The sequence below is a fragment of the Amblyomma americanum genome, chromosome 4 (genome assembly GCF_052857255.1).
Source record: "Amblyomma americanum isolate KBUSLIRL-KWMA chromosome 4, ASM5285725v1, whole genome shotgun sequence".
Classification (NCBI taxonomy): Eukaryota; Metazoa; Arthropoda; class Arachnida; order Ixodida; family Ixodidae; genus Amblyomma; species Amblyomma americanum.
Window position 1 is genome coordinate 203,585,233 of NC_135500.1, and position 20,713 is coordinate 203,605,945.

Here is a 20,713-nt window from a genome sequence, read left to right on the forward strand (position 1 = left end):
CTTTTGTCCATTTACTGCAAACTTCGGGACTTAAGGAAAGAATGATGCACGAGAGTCCTGTTATAAGTCTCCTTCAACAGAACTTTTCGAAGCTTCAGAATGATATAAGGCATGATCAGAAAGCTGTAGAGCGAAATAAAATAAGCACAATCTCTGCCCTGCTCAATGCAGAGTGTTCTTGGCTGGTCCATATGACTGGCAGCAGCAAAGATACCCTTGCATTTTATACAGTGTCAGATACAAACTTTTAAACCCTAGGCTCATGTTATCTTGTACACACCCTAACCTGTCTGCCCTATGGCGCAGTCTAACTGTTTCCGACAATCAGAGTGTAAAATGGACTGAACATTAAGCAAAATGTGTCATGAGATTATGGTGGGAATGAAATGATCGTGCCTCAAATTCCATGAGTGGAGCACTGCAATATCAAAGAAACGAAGATATTGAAGGCACTGAAACGAAGGCATTGAAAATCACAAAAAAGCCATCCGGCGGTGAAACACGCCATTATCACTGTAGCCCACCATGTGACCACACCTCAGTAAAATATCACTTGTTTGTTTAAAATGCAGTCTTTTTATCTTTCACGAGTGTTCGTCATGTTTCATTATAGTTTACACTCTCTCCAGTGCGCCCTTGGATGAAAAGCAACGTTGCCTTCGCTTCATCGACCATGCACTTTCAGCTTTCTGAAGCAAAAGTGACCACAAAAGCTTTGAGACAACATTTATTTATCAACCAAAGAGATCATACATAACACTAAAAAAAAAAAAAACTCTGCATAAAGAATACTTGACAAGGGTTATTCAAAAGCAATGTATTATCAGCATTTCACTGCTCTTCCTTGACAATGTCATGATCTCATTGCAGAAAAAAAAAATTGGGCTAACAACATATTACCAGCATTTCGCTGCTCTTTCTTGACAATGTCATGATCTCATTACCGAAAAAAAATTTGGGCTAACAACAATGCTCTTTTTAAGTGACATAGCATGCCAGAAAAAAAAAAAAAGGTAAAGAGGGCAAGACAAACAAAACGCGCAAAACCGCGATACTTAATGACAAAAAAAAAAATCTTGTGAGTCACGCTGACATACTAGTCAATTTGGCCACAGGGCATGCTGCATTTTGAGCGATAAACAGCACAGAGCAGAGGAGGAGCCTAACTGTAGCGACAAGGCACGAGTCATGATAGAAAACGTGTGACTGCTGTCTCGTGACACTGCCTCCCCTCAGCGGCCCAAGCAAATATACCGAGTTACCTACTCAGCGAGGCACATCCAAAGTGGCTTCTGGAAGGAGCGCTTCTGCCTGGACTAACGGTGTGAGTACATAACCAGGTTCACCAGAGAGAATGGCTAGCTTCCCACCCGCAGAAGCCTCACTGGGGGGGCACTGGCTTTGCAGCAGCCATTGTAAACATGCCACAGCACTAGTAAAAGAACCAAGATCCTAAAGTGAAAAATGAGAACAAGCACAGCCACTGCAGTTATGCAGTTGGGACAAACGCAAACCGCGTAGCCACGGCAGCGATGTGCGCATAAGGGAACTGGGAGCAACAGAGCAGAGATAACCTTGAACAAGCGCTTCATAAAAAAGGGAGGGGGGAGAGAGAGTTTAGAAGAGAGCTGTTGCCTGAGGCTGCCAGTGAGGAGGAGGAGGAGTCTGTGCGAGAGGGGGGGGGGCGCAAAGGGAGAAGTGGCGGCCAGCCTGTCTTCTACATGAGGCAGCACCTCTTCTTCCTCTTCTTCTTGACCTGGAGCGCTGCCCTGGTGGCCATCTCGAACACCTCCCGCACGCCCTCCTTAGTCTTAGCCGAGCATTCAAGGTAGCCAAAAGCGCTGATCCTATCAGCCATGGCACGACCCTCCTCGCTCTTCACAGGTTCCTGCTTCATTTTCGCCAGCTCCTGCAGAATGCAAGCACTGAGTGTGAGTAACCAATGCAGAGCCCCTACAGGAAATGCAAACACTGTAAAATGAGAAATTTCTCTTGCTCATGCAGGACGTCAGCTTTTGTACACACAACTCCTACATGCCATCACTGCTTTTAAACCAATCACTGTTCCTTCCTGCAACCTTCTGCAAAGTATTGCCCAAATAGGGGAATATGGACGTCATGCAAGATGCCTATAAATTGAGCCGAGATTTTCCCAATGCACAAGTGAGAAATATTTTCACCTAGCTTACTACTTGTACAGCAGTCCTCTCATCAAAGCACTGTTCAAATAACTAGCCTAGCCTTCACAAAAAAAAAAAAAAGAAAGCATCACCAAGTATCTCTCTCCAACTGCCCTTCATTTCACAGTGCTTCTGGCTGTCCCAGAAATCGGCACATGGAATAAATTGAGTCAAGAGAGAAGCGACAGTTGTTCAGCAAACACATAGGTGGCTCAAGGAATGTCAGTGCTCCAAACTTGGTGACCAAAAATAAAATACAAGGATGAGCTGCAGACAAGGGAATGCATAACAAGAAGGGAAACTGCAGGATGCTCGGTCAAATGCTTGTATATAAAATACGGTACTCATCCACTTATATATCCACTTCAAGCACGAATTATGATGCAGTTGAAGAAAAGTTTTCATAATTTCAGATTCCTGTAGACATATGACAAGACTGCACAGAAAAAATGCCAACCTTTTCCCATTATTCATTTTGCCACTTCTGTCAGGTACTCATATATCCACATCATGACTCAACATTATTTACAAGGTCTCGATTACAGTATTTACACGCATAATGAAAGCACTTTTTTCCATAAAAAATCAGAAAATTTGGGGAGGGGGAGGTGCTCATTAAATGGGGTAAAATATTCAGAAAAAATTTAACAGGAGACAGAAACCAGTCAGAAAATTGGCTGCTTGCATAACCACTTCATTCAGTATGACTTGCCTTCAAAATAAACCAAACACTCTCCTGTATGGTTTTCATATACAAATGCATAGTCTACAACTTCTGTCTTAAGGGGAGACGTGTATCTTAAAATGAAAATTTTTATTATTAGAGATACCGCAGTAAAATTAGGTGCGTAAATGAATTTCCTCCTGTTTTCAAAAACAATCAGTCTTGACACAGCTTAATTAGTTCTCATGAAAAATAACCCCAAGCCCAATTAGGTACTTCTTGCGAGAGCCGTTAAGACATGTTCCCTGAATGTTTTTTGGTTCCGATTGAAATAGAGGTGTAGCCAAAGACCTGCCACACAGCTATGCTATTTATATTGTTACACAGATACACCATCACATAAAAATGTTCAATTCAAATCAAAGGTGTGTGTGTCTGTGTGTGGGGGGGGGGGGACACAAACAGTATAGCATTCGTCCTAATGTTGTTTTTACGCAACTCTACCATAATGCAAGGAAGTCACCCTAGCTGGCATTGGCCTGCCACCACTGCGTGCTGCGCCTAGAGAAGACAACATAACTGACGTTTGCCAATTGATCTTTTTTTTTTTTGCGGCCTCCACAATCGCCACAAGCAGCTACGAAATGGTGCTAAGGCTACAGAAAAGGTCTTTCCCAGTTGCCGCCCTGTCACCCATTAAATTTTGCTTATCCAACGCGAGGTTTTCGCAAAATTTTATATTAGTACAAACTTTAGTGATGTCAAACTTATGACATTTTTACCTAGTTGCTATAATGATGCTTCACTGCATTTATTATGAATACCTATCACACCCAAAGGGCAGCACCATAGGGAGGTTATTAACTTACATCAAGAAAAACAACACGTGGAAACCAAAGCATTCTATAAATTACCAAAAAAAGAACTTGCATTTTGTTTGAAGGGAGTGCACCAAGGAGACAAAATATGTCACAGAAGAAAGAGATGTAGTATAGCAAGTGTAGAAGATAAAACACCGGTTCACAGGGCACCCTCTACAATAAATGAAAAATGGGGTGCACAGACTGCGGCATCTGGGGGAATGTTCCACTCTTCAAGTGTTCATAGAAAGAATGAAAAGTTAAGCACATTTGCTCAACTTTGCCGTGGCCAAATTTTTAGAGATTGCCACGTCTAGGACTTTTTATGCAGTTGTTTTCGGTAAAAGTTATTTGTTGAGTATCTCTTTACAACTGAGCTAACCTCAATATTTTCCTGCGCGCAGACAGCCACCTCAGATTACCGTTCCCGATTTGAGAATTCCTATAATAACGAGGTCATATTCCCGTGGCAAACCTTGCAGCTATCTTGCACATGCTCTAAATAACTACACTGAGTGCATATTTTGAGTAAAATTCGGCAAGTTTTAGCACTAACTGTGCGAATATGGGCGGTCCAGTCCAATGCCCCAGTTAAAGGATTAATTCCCAGATATTGACTGCAGCATTACTTGTGTAAGAGAAACATCTTGAAAAAAAAAAAAAAACCTCATTGTCCAACAGAGTACTGCACATTAGACATTGAACGGGAAATTTGATCGCAAGGACTTGGGTTACCATTGCAGAATCATCCAAGTGGAATTTCACACTAGTCTGTCACTAAATGCCAGCTAAGAAGGACATACAGCTCTGGGTTACTATTCTGACACACTGTGACTTGCAAGAACAACAGTCTACGAAGCACGTATTGCTACAAGCTGCAACAGTGCCTAAAACAAACAATTTCCAGAAACCTTTGTAGAGATTTCCATGCAAAAAATTTGAACTGAAAGACATACTCAGTAGTTACTGCTGCTACCATCAACATTCAGGCAGCTGGCTCATTCCACATAGTAGGTCTCATGGTTCTTTTGAACATCTCTCATTCCAAAGATGGGACGATTGTGTTATAGAGGTAACTGGAAGCAGCGGTTATGGTGTATCAACTTTTTCTCTAGCATACTCGGGCAATTTCTAACACTGACTCATAAGAATACCTTCGCAGTGATCTAACTTTTGAGGACTGCTAATCAACACGAATGCAAGTAAGTGGCAGTGAGCTGTTTTTATGCAGTAAGAGAATGAAACATGTTATGAACCATAATCAAAGCCTGCTGTTCAGTAGGGCACTGGTTTGGGCAGACTGCTAGCACATAATGAAAACCTGAACAATCTGAAAGTGACTACTATGAAGAAAAATGGCACATACACAGTGCCTATACGTGTCTACTGCTTTGTGGTATCTGCACAATTAGATTTTCACTGTATGTTACCATTCACTTCGGAATTTCATGACAAACAAAAACACCATAAGCTCGTTGATGAATGCAATAAATGAACTTAAAAAATTCGGCCTACAAATGCAACCACCCTCATTGCGAAACGATATCGTACCACTTAGCACATCTGATGAAGTCGGTGAATAACGATCTACACACGCTCCTTCCCGAGGTAGAATGCTATAGATTAAGTTAATAGAGCAGAAATGGGTATATGCTGCCAATTTGGTGCCACCTCTTCTAAACTCATATGTTTGTTCCATTTTCTAAATAAATCAGACCATGACTGGGCACTGTATGTCACCAATGTGTCTCTGCATTGCTCCTGCCTCTTGGAGAGCATCAAATTTACTTTTGGAGGTGTCCACAATGATGCAGTTCACAGAACTGACCCAGATTTGTTTTTTTTTGTTTCAAAATAAATGTGACATAAAAAAACTTAAGCGTCTAGATGTGGCAGGCACCACTTCTGTGTGGCTCGCAGAGACGCACCTTGACGGTGGCTGGGTCCGAACGCAGGTCCTTCTTGTTGGCGACCAGGACTATGGGGACGCTTGGGCAAAAGTGCTTGACCTCAGGGTGCCACTTCTCGAGGATGTTCTCCAGAGAATCAGGTGAATCAATGCTGAAGCACATAAGGATCACGTCTGTGTCAGGGTACGACAGAGGCCGCAGCCGGTCGTAGTCCTCCTGGCCAGCCGTGTCCCACAATGCCAGCTCCACCTAGCAAAACAGACGACACCAAAAATGTGCATCAAATGCATGGACACAAAATACGGACGAAAACTTGCTTCAAAACTTGAACCCATCGTACACGATGTAAGCATGTGACAAGCAGCACACACACACACACAAAACGAAGACAAAGGCTCCATGAAGTTGTTTTGTCCTTAATGTTGGAATAACAACACGGCCCTGTGCTAGCAATTCTCACTTTTACTGCGCCTGTTTTTGAGTGCCACTAAATAGCCTTTTATTTAAAGAATGGATGTCAAGCCCTTCATTCTTTTTCAAAATTCAGCAACGGTATTAGGAGCTAAGTGGCTTCAGAAAAAAGAAAAAGAAATGCTGCTGCCTCAAAAACAAAATTGAAAATGTGCCAATAATTCAAAAATCGAACTGGAAAACCAAATGGCTGTTTGCAGGTGGTCAGTAATCAACTTCTGCAAAGGGCCCCATGGACTCTAACAAAAGTCACTGTTGTGCACCACAAACATAATTACTAGCCATTTCATGTCCACATCCCAGAACAAGTAGCTACATCAAAACATCAGCTAATACCTCATATCTGCCAGCTACGTAATTACCTCTCCTAATAAAGTACAAAAGGAGTGTAAGACAACAATATGCCGCAGAGGACACTGGTTAGGGCGCCCGGCTACCAAGCCGGAGGACCCGGGTTCAATCCCTGCCATGGCGGCCACACCCCGGTGGCAAGAACCCTTTGCCGCATTGGTGAGAGCCCCTAGATCCCAGCCCTGTAGAGCTGCGCTGTGATGATGACTAAACGCAAAAGGCGTCTGTGTGCTGTGTCACAGCACGTTAAATAACCCCAAGAGGTCTAAATTAATCCAGAGTCCTCCATTACGACATTAGTCATGTTCCATGTGTCATTTTGGGATGTCAAACCCCACGACTGTCATGTTGAACAAAGAAATGAAACCTGCATTATAAGAAGGAAATTAAATGCTTGTAATTTGGCGCATGCCATCAACACAAAATCAGTCTCCGAATCTGGAAGTTCCTTGTGTGTATCATCATCTAACCTATTATTTCTTGCAAACAGGTTTAGAAGAAAAGGATATGGTGCAGTAATTGCCTCACATCCTGGCAGACACGGAACCCCTCTGTAAGGGCAGGAAAGTGGGAGTGAAAGAAAAAAGAGAAAGAGGTTCCAAAGTGGAGGGCCTCAGAATAATTTGGACCACCTGGGGATGTCTAAGAGGCACAGACACCACACAGCACAGGGGCACCTTTTCGTTTCGCCTCCATCAAAACGTGGCCACTGCGGCCAGGTTTGAACACAGGAAGTCCGGCTTAGCAGCCGAGTGCCCCAGCCACTGAGCGACCGCGGCGGGTAAACTTTGACCTTGAACATGAGTGATCGAATGCTATATAAAAAAAAAAAGCACACGAAAGTGCCCCAACACCATTTGGCACATGGACACTGAGGTCAACGAGTATAAATAAGTACTAGGTGATCTTGTGCCAGGCTGCAGCGATCACCAAATCCCCTAATTCTCGGCCAACAAATGCAACACACCACCAAAATATTAACAGGCTATCAGAAAAGGAAAGGCACAGAAATTAATTTATTCAGGGTGGACCCCCAAACTGTCATTGGTGAGGGAAGGGTGAAGGAAAGAGTGAGTGAGCCACAGAATTAATTTTGGACTACTTGGGTTCTTTACGTAAGCATGCAGGGACATTGCAAAGCACAGAAGAGTCTTTTGCAACAACATAAAAGCAAGCTATGTTGCACAATTTCAGTTGCCAAACTGCCCAGTCACACACCGCAGATACGACAAATGACAAAATGACCCAACCAGCATTGCTCTTGTCACTTCAATGTCGTTTATTTAACAGCTCATTTCAACCTGCTGGCTTGGGCTCCCAACAAACCTCTGGATAAAAAACCAACAACAGTGTGTGCACATGAACATATATTGCAATGCAGCTTGCCACTTAACGTTCAGAGCAAGGATTGATCTGGACCCTTAGTGATTCGTTTGCTGCCAACTGCACTACACAGTGGAAGTAAACAATAAAAGCAGTGCGCGCAGCAGGCACCCAGCTATTCCATTTTTTATTTGCTTGGCCAAGACCAAAGAGCACGCCTTAGGAGTCATGTTAAACGAATACGCGCCCCACATAAAACATCACGCAGAAGTCGGCCCCTATGGATACAAAAAAAGGTCGGTACTGCCACGGGGCGTTCGATGAACGAGTGGAACCGGCAGCCCGTTATCGCACCCGGCCTCCTTACGCCTCGCGAGATACTAAACTACGTCAGTCCAGGCGCATCGGGTCAGGCACGACACTCGGCGCGTCCGTGCACTGCATCCAGACGAAACTGCCGTGAAAGAGGCGAAAGAAAAAACATGGAAAGAAACAGGGACAGTGGAGCAACCGACGCGCAACTACGCGGATTCAGGCGACGCCGTCATTTCCCCCGGAGGCTCACACGCTATTCACGCGACCTACAGACAGCCGAGGAAGCTAGTGCACTACGACGAAGGCATATCAGAATGCGCGCGCGTAATCGCTGCACTGCAGGGGCATCGGCATCACACCCAGCGACAATTCGCCGCCTTCTAAAGGCTACGCCCACCCACTTCGCAACGCTCGGACGACAACGAGCAGCGCGAGCGAAATGCAACAGTTCGCTCTCCGCACCCCGAAATCGTCCGCACAAACGCGCCGAAAAAATTCCCGCGAAATCGCTAATGCCGCATCCCCCTGCATGTCCCTCCCTTCGTCGACGAAAACGGCCAAGTTTTACGAGGAACGACCGATGCGAAACGATGCACGCTGCTGAAGCAAGCAACAAGCGGAACGGAGCTTTCGTTGGGTGGAGGCCGGGGATGTCCCCGAGCACATGCGGCCCCTATCGATCCACCGCTCTCCGGGTTCGGGCGCGAGCATCGCCGTCCAACTCGGCCGAGAACGAAACCGGCGCACGCCAGACAACATCCAAGACGGCGCAGCCGACAGGACGACGAAGCCGCCTCCGGTGGGCGCTGTCGAGGGGGATTTCAAAAAGCAAAGCGGCCACCCGGCTGCTGCCACTCGCTACCCGAGTCGAGACAAGAAAACGGGGCGCCAAGGAGATTTCGCGCTCTCGATTTCCGCTCTACGTGACTGAGGACGAACAAGCGCTCCGGCGTCAAGGCGGCGTGCAGAGTTGACGAAAACAAAACGTAGAGAGAGAAAAATAAAGGCGACGCGCTGCTGCTACCCTCCTCGAGCCGTTCCGTCGGCGAGGATTAGTCATGCGCTCCGCATCCTGAAGCACGCCCTCGGAGCAGCGCGTGATAACGCCGCTACCGCAGGCGCCGGCAATGAATCAATAGCACACCCCAGACGCGCCCAACGAACACAGAGCAAGACGAATGTCTTGAGGACTCCCTAGAGGGATTCGCACAACAATGCGTCACCAAAGCTGCTGCATAAAAATACTCGAAAAAGAAAGCGGTAGCACATCACGGAGAAGTGGTCCCCCGCCCCCTTTAATAAAGCGCTCGTCACCGGCATGACAACACGCCGAGGTCGCCGGGGCCTGATACCTCGAAGGAACGGCCACGAGCAATAAAAGGCGCGCAAATGACCATTCTAACAGTGATGTCCCGGAACATTAGGGAAGCGACGTCTGCAAGCACAGACTTTCGCACCGGCAAGACGCCGGGTTGAGCTGTGCCAATGCTGTGCGTTCCTCGCCCGATCGTTTGTCACCGACGGTTGTCACGCCAGCAAACCCCGTCAACAGGCGGTCTTGACAACAAAACGACTGTGCGCACGCACAAAAAAACATCTGCGTGCATATATAACACGCAATTATGAAGATCGAATACGTTTGCTGCACGACATTGGAAGCGTTTTTTTGTTTACTACAAGGGACGCTCGCAGCCTCATTAGGCTTAAAACTGCGAATGGGCTGTACCAACGGATAGCGAGAGCTCGCTGCAGCTACCGGCGATACGCACCTGCTTTCCATCGACTTCGATGTCGGCCACGTAGTTTTCAAACACAGTGGGGACATAAACTTCGGGAAACTGGTCCTTGCTAAACACGATGAGAAGGCAGGTCTTTCCGCAAGCTCCATCTCCGACTATCACAAGCTTTTTCCGGATAGCAGCCATGTTACGCTGTGGGTACTACCTCCGATGAACCTCGCTGTTGGAGCCGTGCTTACGCCGTGTGCAGATGCGGTCAAGGCCGACACAAACCCCAAAGTTTAGGGCATGCGATGATCACTCGCTGCCGCGCTGCCGTATCGACAATACTCGTATGAAACGGATAAGATTCCAACGTTGACAGGACAGGCACAGCGATCCTCAGAAGCAAATATTCACCATGTTAGCGGGCGCCGCCGCAACTGCCCCTGGCGGCAATAATTTGCTGCTGAAATTCCTGGAATACGACAGTTCTTCGGAACCGAGTTTTTAAGTAGTAAATAAGCAATTTAGATTTTCAAAACTTTATGTGGACGTATTTTTGTGAAAGACTCTTTTTTAAATATTGGATATTTTACCCGCTCATTAATCGCGAGAAACGAAAGCCAAGCGAAGTTTGGCCAGGTTTAGCCGAAAGCCGGTGCAGTTCAGCGCGCGCTTTGCGCCTGTATCCGTGTGTATTTGTTTTGGTTTCATCTGATTTCTCTTGATCAAAAAGTCTCAAGATTGCAACCGTGTGAGAAGCATATCAGAATGCCCCAAGACCGAAAGCGCCCTGCTGATGACGACGGGAGACAACCGTGCAAATACGGCTCGAAATGCTATCGTAAGAATGCGGACCATTTAAAGAAGTTTAAGCACCCAGAGTCAAAGGTATGTAAACTTAAGTTTCCCGCAAAGAACGAGGAGTTATTAATGCATTCTGCCAAATTTTGCTTGCAGGAGCCATCTGACGAAGCTGCGACTTCTAAAGATACTAGTATGTATTGATTATTAAAGAGATGTTATTGTCAACCTTCGCAACCTTGGTCAATTTAGCTTTCTAATCGGTGCTCTCGTTTCTTGTCACAATGCAGCGAAGCTTGGCCAACACGCACCCGTGACAGATGTGTCATCGCCGAAAAAAGAGAAAAAAGCAACTGCTGATAGGTCCGATGAACCAGCTAAAGGAACGGAGATGCAAGGGAACGATGACAACGAGCTTCCAGACTCGCCTGACGACGTTCGGGAGTCAATCAAGCAGAAATTTTTGGTGGAGATGCCGGATGATTTTTATGACTTCTGGGACTTCTGCACCTCTCTGAGCAAAAATGACCCCTCAAGTACGGCTTTGTGTGTTAAGCAAGCGCCTAACAAGGGCGGTCACGGTTTGAAAATTTGTTCTGAGGAATAAAGGAAATGGCGCAGTAACTCTCAAATATCCCGGGGGACACCCGAACCGCGCTTTAAGAGAAGAGTTAGAGGAGGGAGTGAAAGGAAGAAAGAGGTGTCGTAGTGGAGGGCTGAAAAAAAAATTGTATTTCGGGGGAAAGGAAATGGCGCAGTATCTTTCTCACATATCGGCGGACACCTGAACCGCGCCGTAAGGAAATGGATAAAAGAGGAAGTGAAAGAAGAAAGGTGCCGTAGTGGAGGGCTCCGGAATAATTTCGACCACCTGGGGACCTTTAATGTGCACTGATATCGCACAGCACACGGGCGTCTTTTGCGTTTAGCCTCCATCGGAACGTGGCCGCCGCGGTCGGGTTCGAACCCGGGAACTCTTACTCAGTAGCCGAACGCCCCAACTTCTGAGCCACCGCGGCACGTTCGCGGTCACTTGTTTAATTGCATATTGTTACTACCCGCAGCCTTCTTCCGCGTGTTCTTAATGTTAAAATTGTATTATTTATATTATCAGTTCTTGTTTTGTGCCGCACTGACAGGTTTCTGAACACTTTGGCAATTTGTTGACCATGTATTATGTCGCCAGCTGATCGCTGGTTAATTTTGTTTGCAGTGAACAAGCGTCGCTCATGCACCCCCCCGCCCCACTTTTTTTTCGCCTCTCCAGGTGCTCTTCACGACCTGCTTGGCTTGAGACTAGTTGGTCCATTTGATGTTTTGGCCGGAAAACTAACAAACAAAAGTGTCAAGACATCTGATGACTTTCTTTGCCATTGGAGGTACTTCTATGACCCACCTGAAATGCAGACTGTTCTTAGTGCTGATGATGAAACAATGTACCACATTGGTTATTTCAGGTAAGCACTTCAAGCTTTTGTTACATGCCACTGTTTCTGTACGTAGATTGGAGTATGTTAATGGCAGTGCTGTGGGGTACATATATGTCTTTTCTGGAAATATCAGTTGAAGGACTTCAGTATGGTTTCTAAAAAATGATCAGTTCTCTTGCATTCAGTTTTTGTGGGCCGTTGCATGTACTGAATGTACAGCTGTTCGTTTATTTATTTGTTCATTTCTGGCAGCAAAAAATATATGCTCAGCTGTGTAGCACACGTGTCTGTTGAACTGTCCTTGGTAATGCAGTCAACCCTTAAAAATTGGAACTGAAAGGGAATGTAAAATTGGTTTGCTTTAAAGGAGGTCTTTTTAATGAACTTGTTGTTGTTGTTACCAAAGAAAATATGCATTAAAATGAGCTGCAAGCTTGAATTGTGCTAGTTTGAATTGAGAATCCACTGTATCTATGTTTTAGATTTCATTTTTGCTTGTAGGTTGTGCAGTGCAAAGCAGTTGGCTCTATTCTACATTGTTTTCGTGGCAAAATGGTGGCCAAGGGCAGCTCCTTATGTGTCAGAAAAATTGACAGTGTGCAAACCATGGTGCTGACTGGGTTTAGCTGTTAACATCTTTGAGAAGGTTTCGTAATGCTCAGTTGAGGAGGAATATTGAAGGGATGCGTTCGCTACATCACACTGAGTAACCACAATGAATGTATGCTGTTGCAGTGGAGCAAACAATGATTGACGCAGTGCACACTGCTCACTGCTTTGTGTTTGTTAGCTTGGCTTTTCTACTTAGAACAAAAACTTACATGAGTTGGTTTTATATTATCAACGTTAATTCATAGACAAACAGGACACGCGAAAAACTTCTGAGGACACTTAGGCTCCACTTCAAGAGTATGATGTGAAAGCTTTAATGGCTCCCTTCAGCGGCCTGGAGTCCTTTTTGTGCATCACTTTGCCTGAGTTTTGCCTGCTTGTCCATATAATAATAATAATAATAATTGGTCTTTGGGGGAAAGGAAATGGCGCAATATCTGTCTCATATATCATTGGACACCTGAACCATGGCGCTGTAAGGGAAGGGATAAAGGAGGGAGTGAAAGAAGAAAGGAAGAAGAGGTGCCGTAGTGGAGGGCTCCGGAATAATTTCGACCACCTGGGGATCTTTAACGTGCACTGACATTGCACAGCACATGGGCGCCTTAGCGTTTTTCCTCCATAAAAACGCAGCCGCCGCGGTCGGGTTCGAACCCGGGAACTCCGGATCAGTAGTCGAGCGCCCTAACCACTGAGCCACCGCGGCGGGGCTTGTCCATATATGCAGAATTGGTCTTTCTCTACTTTACATTCATAGATCGCGGGGAGTCCTCACACTCCTCACGCAGTGGTGTAGTGGTTAAGTTATGCTCCACTGCCCTGTCAGGTGGCTGTGGCAAACACAGCCACTAGGGTCACTTGATAAGTTTTCAGAGTACCACGTTCCTTCTCCTGTGCCACCAGACCTGGAAGAAATATGGCTGCTACTGCCCAATGTTGCTAAAACAGTTGACGCCATAAATTACAGCTACTTCCCATGCAGCGGCAGGCTTCCAAAGCCTTCCGGCTTTTCTTTATGGCCAGCATACATGCGCAAAATGTTACTTCAATGAGTTTCAAAAATTGTTGTTTCCCGTTTATTCCGAGTGTCTGCTGACATGATCTCCAAAGTTAGCTGTGCCAATTATGCAGAAGTTTAATTTGTCACCTTAAAGGCCGCTAAAGGCCGCCGTTATGCAGAAAATTTGATGTCGGCGTTGTGAGTGATAAATAGGGTGGCTCAGTCAGCCACCCCTGGAGAAGCAACCTAGGTGGGCAGCCTAGTTCAGGTGACGTTGTGGGGTCACTGGGAGAAAGCTAACCACTCTGGCATGTGGCAATTAAATTAATGGTTGATCACGCGAGCTTGCTCGGAAAGAGCAACTTTGTTCGCACAAGACCCACCGGTGGCAACACCTGCCATCACAGGGCAGTGGTGCACTCCCTAACTGCTGCATCATTGCGCAAGGAGTGCTATGAGAACTCCCGGGGACATATAAATGTGAAGTTCAGAATGGCCTAGTCCATATATCTAGGCAGTAACTCATTAACACTATCACATCATGTCATTAAGGCACTCTCCGAGTGTCCCCTCCAATTTTTAACATTGCAAAGACGAATACACAGGGAACAACGGATGCGATTGCAGTGCTGTGGAGATCAATCAGGGCCAGCCATGAAGCTTCCAAATCTGGTGGCAAGGAAAGAAGGATTGCGGTACTCTGAAAGCCACCGGTAGGGCTTGTGAGACCTAGGCTCTCCCTGATCAACCTCCCACAATGAGTCATTAATATAACTGCCACCTGCCATGGTGGGCAGTTTGCTCGCAATCTGGTGAAGAGGTTGTGACACTGTTAAAATGTCACGTGGGCTGGGTGGCAGGTGGGCCACCTGCTTTTTCGCGCACAACACCAACATTGCTGATGTCAGATGTTCTGCAGAATGAGAGCCTTGACAGTATTGTGACAAAACACCAGATATGCACACCTACAGAAGCTGATGTGCACCTCTTCTCTCGTGTTTTAATGCAAAAGCACTACTACACGAGGTCACACCGGTGAGCTCAACAGTTTGTGTGAAGCTTGACCCTGGGGTGAGTGACCTTGGCCAGATCATAAATAAATAAAAAATAATTAATTACATAAAATAAATATTGCCGCGACTGCGATTCGCACCTGCGGCGGCACGAGCAGATCAGCTTCGCTGGCCACTGCACGAGAGCACTATGCTGTCACCGCGGATGATCAAGCGTCATATTAAACTGCAACACACTCTCACGCTGTGCATTGCATATCGTCTTCTTCATCAACTAATACAAATGTCAAACTAATATTTGCGCTTTGAATTTGTAATCATTCTCTTTGTTTTTCTTTTTTGTATCGGATCAGTTCTAGTATCGGATCAGGCCTGCCTTGCAGACGACCAGGCACCACCCACACTGTTATATTTTCTTGAGCTATTTTGTAGAGACCCATTTTTCACCTTAACGGCTTCGCGAAATGCTCACGCGTAAAAAACAAGGATGCCAGCATACCACAGATTACTTCAGCTTTGAAGGAAAACAAGCAATTGACTCAAAGCAGTTTCTTTCAGACTGGTTGACTAAATGATACCCAGAATTCTGTCAGGAGTATGAGTATTTAGATGGTGTTTTTCTTTTTGTCCCAGGGGGGGGGGGGGGGGGGGGGGGTCTCGGAAAAAAATTCGGTGGTGCTCTTCGAATCAAATTTTGATTTTTGTTTTCTGAGGTCCAGCAGCTGACCTCAACCTCAACAAATTTGAGGTTGAGGTGAGATTGAGTGAGGCCACCAGTAGCCCCAGGAAAAGTGAGGTGTGGGTGTCTCAGTATACCTCAACCTCAAATGATGAGGTTGAGTGAGGTTGGCAAAGTTTTTTTAGAGGTTGAGGTGAGGTGAAGATTTTTGAGGTCAAATGCCCACCTCTGCTTAGGAACATACCTAAGGGTATTTGCACATGCTATGCTTGTAGTTTCCTTTGGTATTTTTCTGTTGACCTTTTCTGCCAAGTTAGCAGTGGTCAGCATAACCCAGTTGAACGCAGTTCTGCTTCTTTCTTTTCACTGTGTACTTGTTTTGTGTAGATGATTTAGTCTTGCGGTTCAGTCAGATTGTTGACCAATGCATATCTTATATTAGAAAGCAGACACACGAGAAATCCTTTATGCTTCATTTCAGAGATGACCCTGAACAAATGCCTGTGTTTTTGGCATCGAATATTGCGTCGGAGAGCTGCAAAATCACAAAAGTGGCAGGAAACTTGTTTGCTGTGCTCAGGTGGGGAAGACCTTTTGAAATATTGGTTTCTTCATCGTGTTTTTTGATTCCGTGCTGATCTCGATATACATGTGTGTGTGATGGTTGGGTTGCATAACAAAGGAATGCTGCCAACTGCATTGCCTGCTTTTCTGGCGAGGTGTAACTTAAATGCGCTTTGCAGGTTATTTGTGCAAATGGCCCTGCAGAACCATGATGCAGTGTATTCTTCCCAAAAATGGAAATGCTTTTCTCAGAATGTGCTGAACTGTCATTCACCTTTTGGCTCTCAGCAAAGAAATTTCCAAAGCCCTGCAGAATTGCAAAGAAGCCCAGAAGAAGGCAAAGCTACGCAAGCTCAATGGAGCACTGGTGGAATTTGCTGAGGCCAAGGGCCACTCACTGCAGGAAGCATCCAAGAAGCGGCCCCAACCGCAGAGTGCCACCTTTCATGGTGCAGGACTGGTAGTGCCGTGCGACAAGAAGACTAATGTGGGCTACCGCAACATGCCGCTTTCAGATTGTGAGTTCTGTTCTGCAATTTGCGTACTTGAAAGAATGGAAAATAGCTCATGCATTGGCTACGGCATTGTTCTGTTTAGCGTACAATTGTAGGATTAGCTTTCTAGCTTTTCCTACCCTGACTTTACGCAAGGGGTCCAGATTTCAACTTCTACTTGGGACAGGCATTTGCCTCACATTAACATCTGGTGTGGCTCATAAACACTGCAAGTGGGTTGAACCTTGATAGCACTGAACCCTGTAGAGTAATTGATACTCTAGAGTGAGTACTGCAATGCCAAATATTATTGCGATAGCATTAAAGGAATCATTATGCAGCAAACGCAGCATCGGCGTTGTGAGCGAAAAAGCACGGGCGTGACTAAACTATGGCAGGTGGTGCCCTGAGAGGAACCTTCGAAGCGGTGGGCCGCCTAGGTCACGTGACCTTGCGGCTTCATCACAACCTGCCCACCGGATAGTGAGCAAACTGTCCACCGTGGCAGCTGGCAGTTAAGTTAATGATTGGTCACACAGGAAGTGCAACCTGGGCCGCAAAGGCCGACCGCTGGGAGCATCTGCCATCGGCCGGGCAGGAGTGTATCACTTAACCACTATACTGCTGCACCAGGATGGGTGTGAGGACTCCCACGGATCTATGAATGTAGAGAACGACCTTCTGCATATATGGAAATTAACCCATTACGCTATCACGTCATACCCTTAAGGCGGAGCTTAAGTGTCCTCTCCAGTTTTTTAAATGTCAAGAACTGGCTGCTGATATGAAGTGGATGAAGATTTTTTAGCATCATTTTAGCATCAAAACTGCTTAAATCACTATAAAAAGGAAAATGACAGGGTTAGTGTTAGGAGGCAGGAAGAGAGCAGGTTGGTTTAGGGAACAAATAGGAGTCAATTATATCCTAACTGAAAGTCAGCAAGAGGAAATAGACATGGAAAGGTGTAATGCTAAAAAAGATAACAAACGGGTCCTTAGGGTAATGAAATTGATTCCAAGAATAAAATACAGAATGCAGTAGCAGACAGCCAAGTGGGCAGATGAGATTAGTTAATATGCGTGGATAAGGTAACTGCAGCTGGCACAAGACGGCGAATTCGTGATCAGTGGAAGGGGCCTTTGCTCTGCTGTGGACATGGCTAGGCTCATGATGATGATGAAACTTCCTCAAACTTGTTGGATTGTTTTTTGTTTTTTTCAGTACCGGTCAGTACTGCTTCAGTGTAAAGAATGCGTTCCCTAATCAAAGTCTTGTGGAGGGACAAGAGGTTGGTTACACATGGAACTTATGGTGCAGCTGCAAGTCAAGCTGTTTTTCTTCCTTTAGTGCGAAGTTTTCCAATAGTACGTCAGCAAGCAGGGCAAAGTTTTGGAAGCAGAAATCGAAACGAAGACCACTTTAAGAGACCACAAAAATGAAAGGCAGATGGTTCTATGCAGACATTCTCAAAGAATATTGCTATGAACTGTAGAAATTAAAATAAAATTCACGGTTCCATTGGGAGTGTTGTTTTTAGTTTCGCTGCAATTTTACTTCCTTTTCAACTATCAGGTTCCGAACATCACTTTCCTCTCCCCAAGTCTCAACTTCATTCGCTGTAGAGTTAGTAACTCTGTGGATGTGAGAACGTTACAAGCGTCCGCATAAGCTGATCTGCTCATAGTGCCACATCTAGTAAAATTGCACGAATAGATTTGTAATGGTGACCACCATCTTCTGTACTGAAAATACGGTGATTTTTCATATTGAAAATTTTTTTTCCTTTAACTTAATGTTGTATTTCATTCTACTGACTGCTGTGCCTAATCTATATTGCATTGTTATTAGCCTTGGCAGCTGTCAAGTAGACTGCTTTCCTCTGCTGAAAATTGATGTCAATTTTTCCCTGCACTTTACAGCTGAAATGAAGAGATTTTTGGCAAAGTTCTCGGACGATGATGGTGGCGGAAAAGGACGCCTTAACGACAAACTGTTGCAGCTGGTCACGTGGGTTAACATTGCCAACGACGAATGCGACTACGGCATGGGCCTTGAGTTTAGCCTTGCCCTCTTCTGCTCTGGCCACACTAGTCTGCACCGAACCATCGAAATGTTGGGCAGCCTCGCCTATCAGCTTCTCAACAGAGAACCATTTGCCCGCATCCTAAAGGCCCACCTGAAACGTAGACTGAAAACTCCCAATGTCAGTGTTTTAAGTTAAGAGTACCACTGTTTGCTTTGCACAAGTGTCTGTCCTCCATTAGGACATGTGGATGAGAAATAGGGGCACCACTGAACCACGCTGTTTTATCCTGCACCAAAAATTTTGTACACAATGTTTGATGGATTGGTGCATGATGTTTTATTGTACACCGATCATATGCATAGCCCGATACTGGAGCAGCGAACGTACTGACTTGTGTGGGCTTCACAGAGCATAAGCTGTTACTTGACTTAGTCTCCGCTTTTAGGGTTATCAGTGCATAGCTTGTATGCATTGCATTAGAACTGCCTGTGCACATGGGAAAAATTTGCTTCAGGAGCTAAAATCTTGCCTTTAAAACCTGAACAGTGCTAAAAAGTTACTGTTTTGAGACAGAGCTTGGCTGCTGTTGTTGGGAGCATCTGCTACGTGATATGTAAAATGTGTGCTATAATCAATTGATATAAAGTAACAGGAAATAATGAAAGCATCCTTTTTTTTTAAGTATTGGTTAAAATTTTTATGTGGTTATGGTGTAATGAGGTCCTAACAAACAAAACTGTGCTGCTTTTTTTTGCTACTCTGATATGTATGGCTAATTGGCTGTTCAAGGAAAACAGGCCATGCTGGTCCTTAAACTATTCATGCAAGGCTAAAGAACGTTTCCATGCAATTTAATTTTGGTAAAAGACATCTGTAAAAACGTCACGAGCACTTGGGTAACCTGCTTGTGCGATTCTTGAGTTGCCATTTCAATATGTTGTATGCTGTGCATTGATGTTCTAGGTAGATAAAGAGGAAGAGGGAAAGGATGTTCTAAGCTAAAGAGAAACCTTACCAAGCCTTCCAGAGATAATTAGGAACTTTTCTGTCACAACATGTCACGATGTTTGTCATTGCCGAGCGTTGTGCATACATACAGCACAGCTAAGCTGTTAGTGGTGTTTGTACAACTACCGCATTTATTGGGAACAGTCATAGCATGAAATTTTCTCCACAAGAGTGGGAAAATTCAGGAAATCTGTCACAATCTTTTTCGTTGTTTGTAGCAGTCACTAAGTTTTCTTCAACTACATTTTTCGTGTTTATGCAAAGCCATATACTATTCATTCTTCCCACTGCTTTTACAGTTCTAAATTCAATGTGTTGTTTCTATTGTAAGCCAAGTGTTCGGACACTTGTAATAAAGTTACTCTTTGAATGAACTGGGCGGCAGCCGACTGGTTATTTTTAACTTAGGCTGGTTTTTATCGAGTTTGGTGCCATGAAGCTCGATGTTATTTATGAGGCGGAATTTTCGAATGCCTTTGAATTGTACTTTCAATAACTTCGCAGAAGCATGGGAGAATTCTGCTACAATAAGAAACTGTTTACAACATAACTTCATCGTAATAACGTCAGACATTACTCTTATATCTGTAGCTATTGCTTCGCATGTGGCCACACCCATGGGAAGGGTTATATCTGATCAAATTCTACGCACTTGTTATAGCAAGATACAGCTTGCAAAGCGGCAGTTTGTAACACCAGTTCATGGCCTGAATGCATTGCATTACTCTGCTAACCAATCATAGCTGTAAAGGTTTGGTTTATGGGGATTTAACGTCCCAAAGCGACTCAGGCTGTGAGGGACGCCGTAGTGAAGGGCTCCGGAAATTTCAACCACCTGGGGTTCTTTAACGTGCACTGACATCGCACAGTGCACGAGCCTCTAGTATTTCGCCTCTATCGAAATTCGACCACTGCAGCCACGATCAAACCCGCATTTTTTGGGTCAGCAGCCGAGCGTCATAACCACTGAGCCACCACAGTGGCAGCTGTCAAGGACATCAACATTTTAATGTTTGCCTCTGTTAAGTCGGAGGCTTCAAAGCTATTACACTTGTAATGTTATCTTGTGATTAGCTTTTTGTCTAAAAAGAAAAGCCTAAACAATGGACTATTTTCTTGTAGCAGCAAATTAACGAGTGGTTGTCAAGCACATGGCTGGAGCTTCAATGCGAACAAGTTTTGTCTAACTATAGCACAGACTGAATGATGTAGTTGGTTTCAATAAGTACCACATACACCAAGGTAGGTCAGATCAGATTCCAAGCAAGCAAACTAGCCCAGTTGAAC

General features: G+C 45.1%; 2 protein-coding genes across 2 annotated transcripts; one reads left to right on the forward strand and one right to left on the reverse strand.

Moving 5' to 3' along the window:
- Positions 1 to 709: 709 nt before the first annotated feature.
- Positions 710 to 10,218, reverse strand: LOC144129123 (rho-related GTP-binding protein RhoC). Its single transcript, XM_077663042.1, has 3 exons — positions 9,844 to 10,218; positions 5,633 to 5,863; positions 710 to 1,909 (listed from the first exon to the last, which is right to left on the reverse strand). Exons 1-3 carry the CDS (start codon positions 9,997 to 9,999, stop codon positions 1,718 to 1,720), a joined length of 579 nt encoding a protein of 192 aa, XP_077519168.1. The 5' UTR covers positions 10,000 to 10,218; the 3' UTR covers positions 710 to 1,717.
- Positions 10,219 to 10,423: 205 nt separating this feature from the next.
- On the forward strand, positions 10,424 to 19,800 carry Hpf1 (Histone PARylation factor 1). Its single transcript, XM_077663041.1, has 7 exons — positions 10,424 to 10,686; positions 10,756 to 10,792; positions 10,890 to 11,135; positions 11,867 to 12,056; positions 15,815 to 15,913; positions 16,186 to 16,415; positions 18,312 to 19,800. The coding sequence occupies exons 1-7, from the start codon at positions 10,567 to 10,569 to the stop codon at positions 18,611 to 18,613; spliced, it is 1,224 nt and encodes a 407-aa protein (XP_077519167.1). The 5' UTR covers positions 10,424 to 10,566; the 3' UTR covers positions 18,614 to 19,800.
- Positions 19,801 to 20,713: the final 913 nt, after the last annotated feature.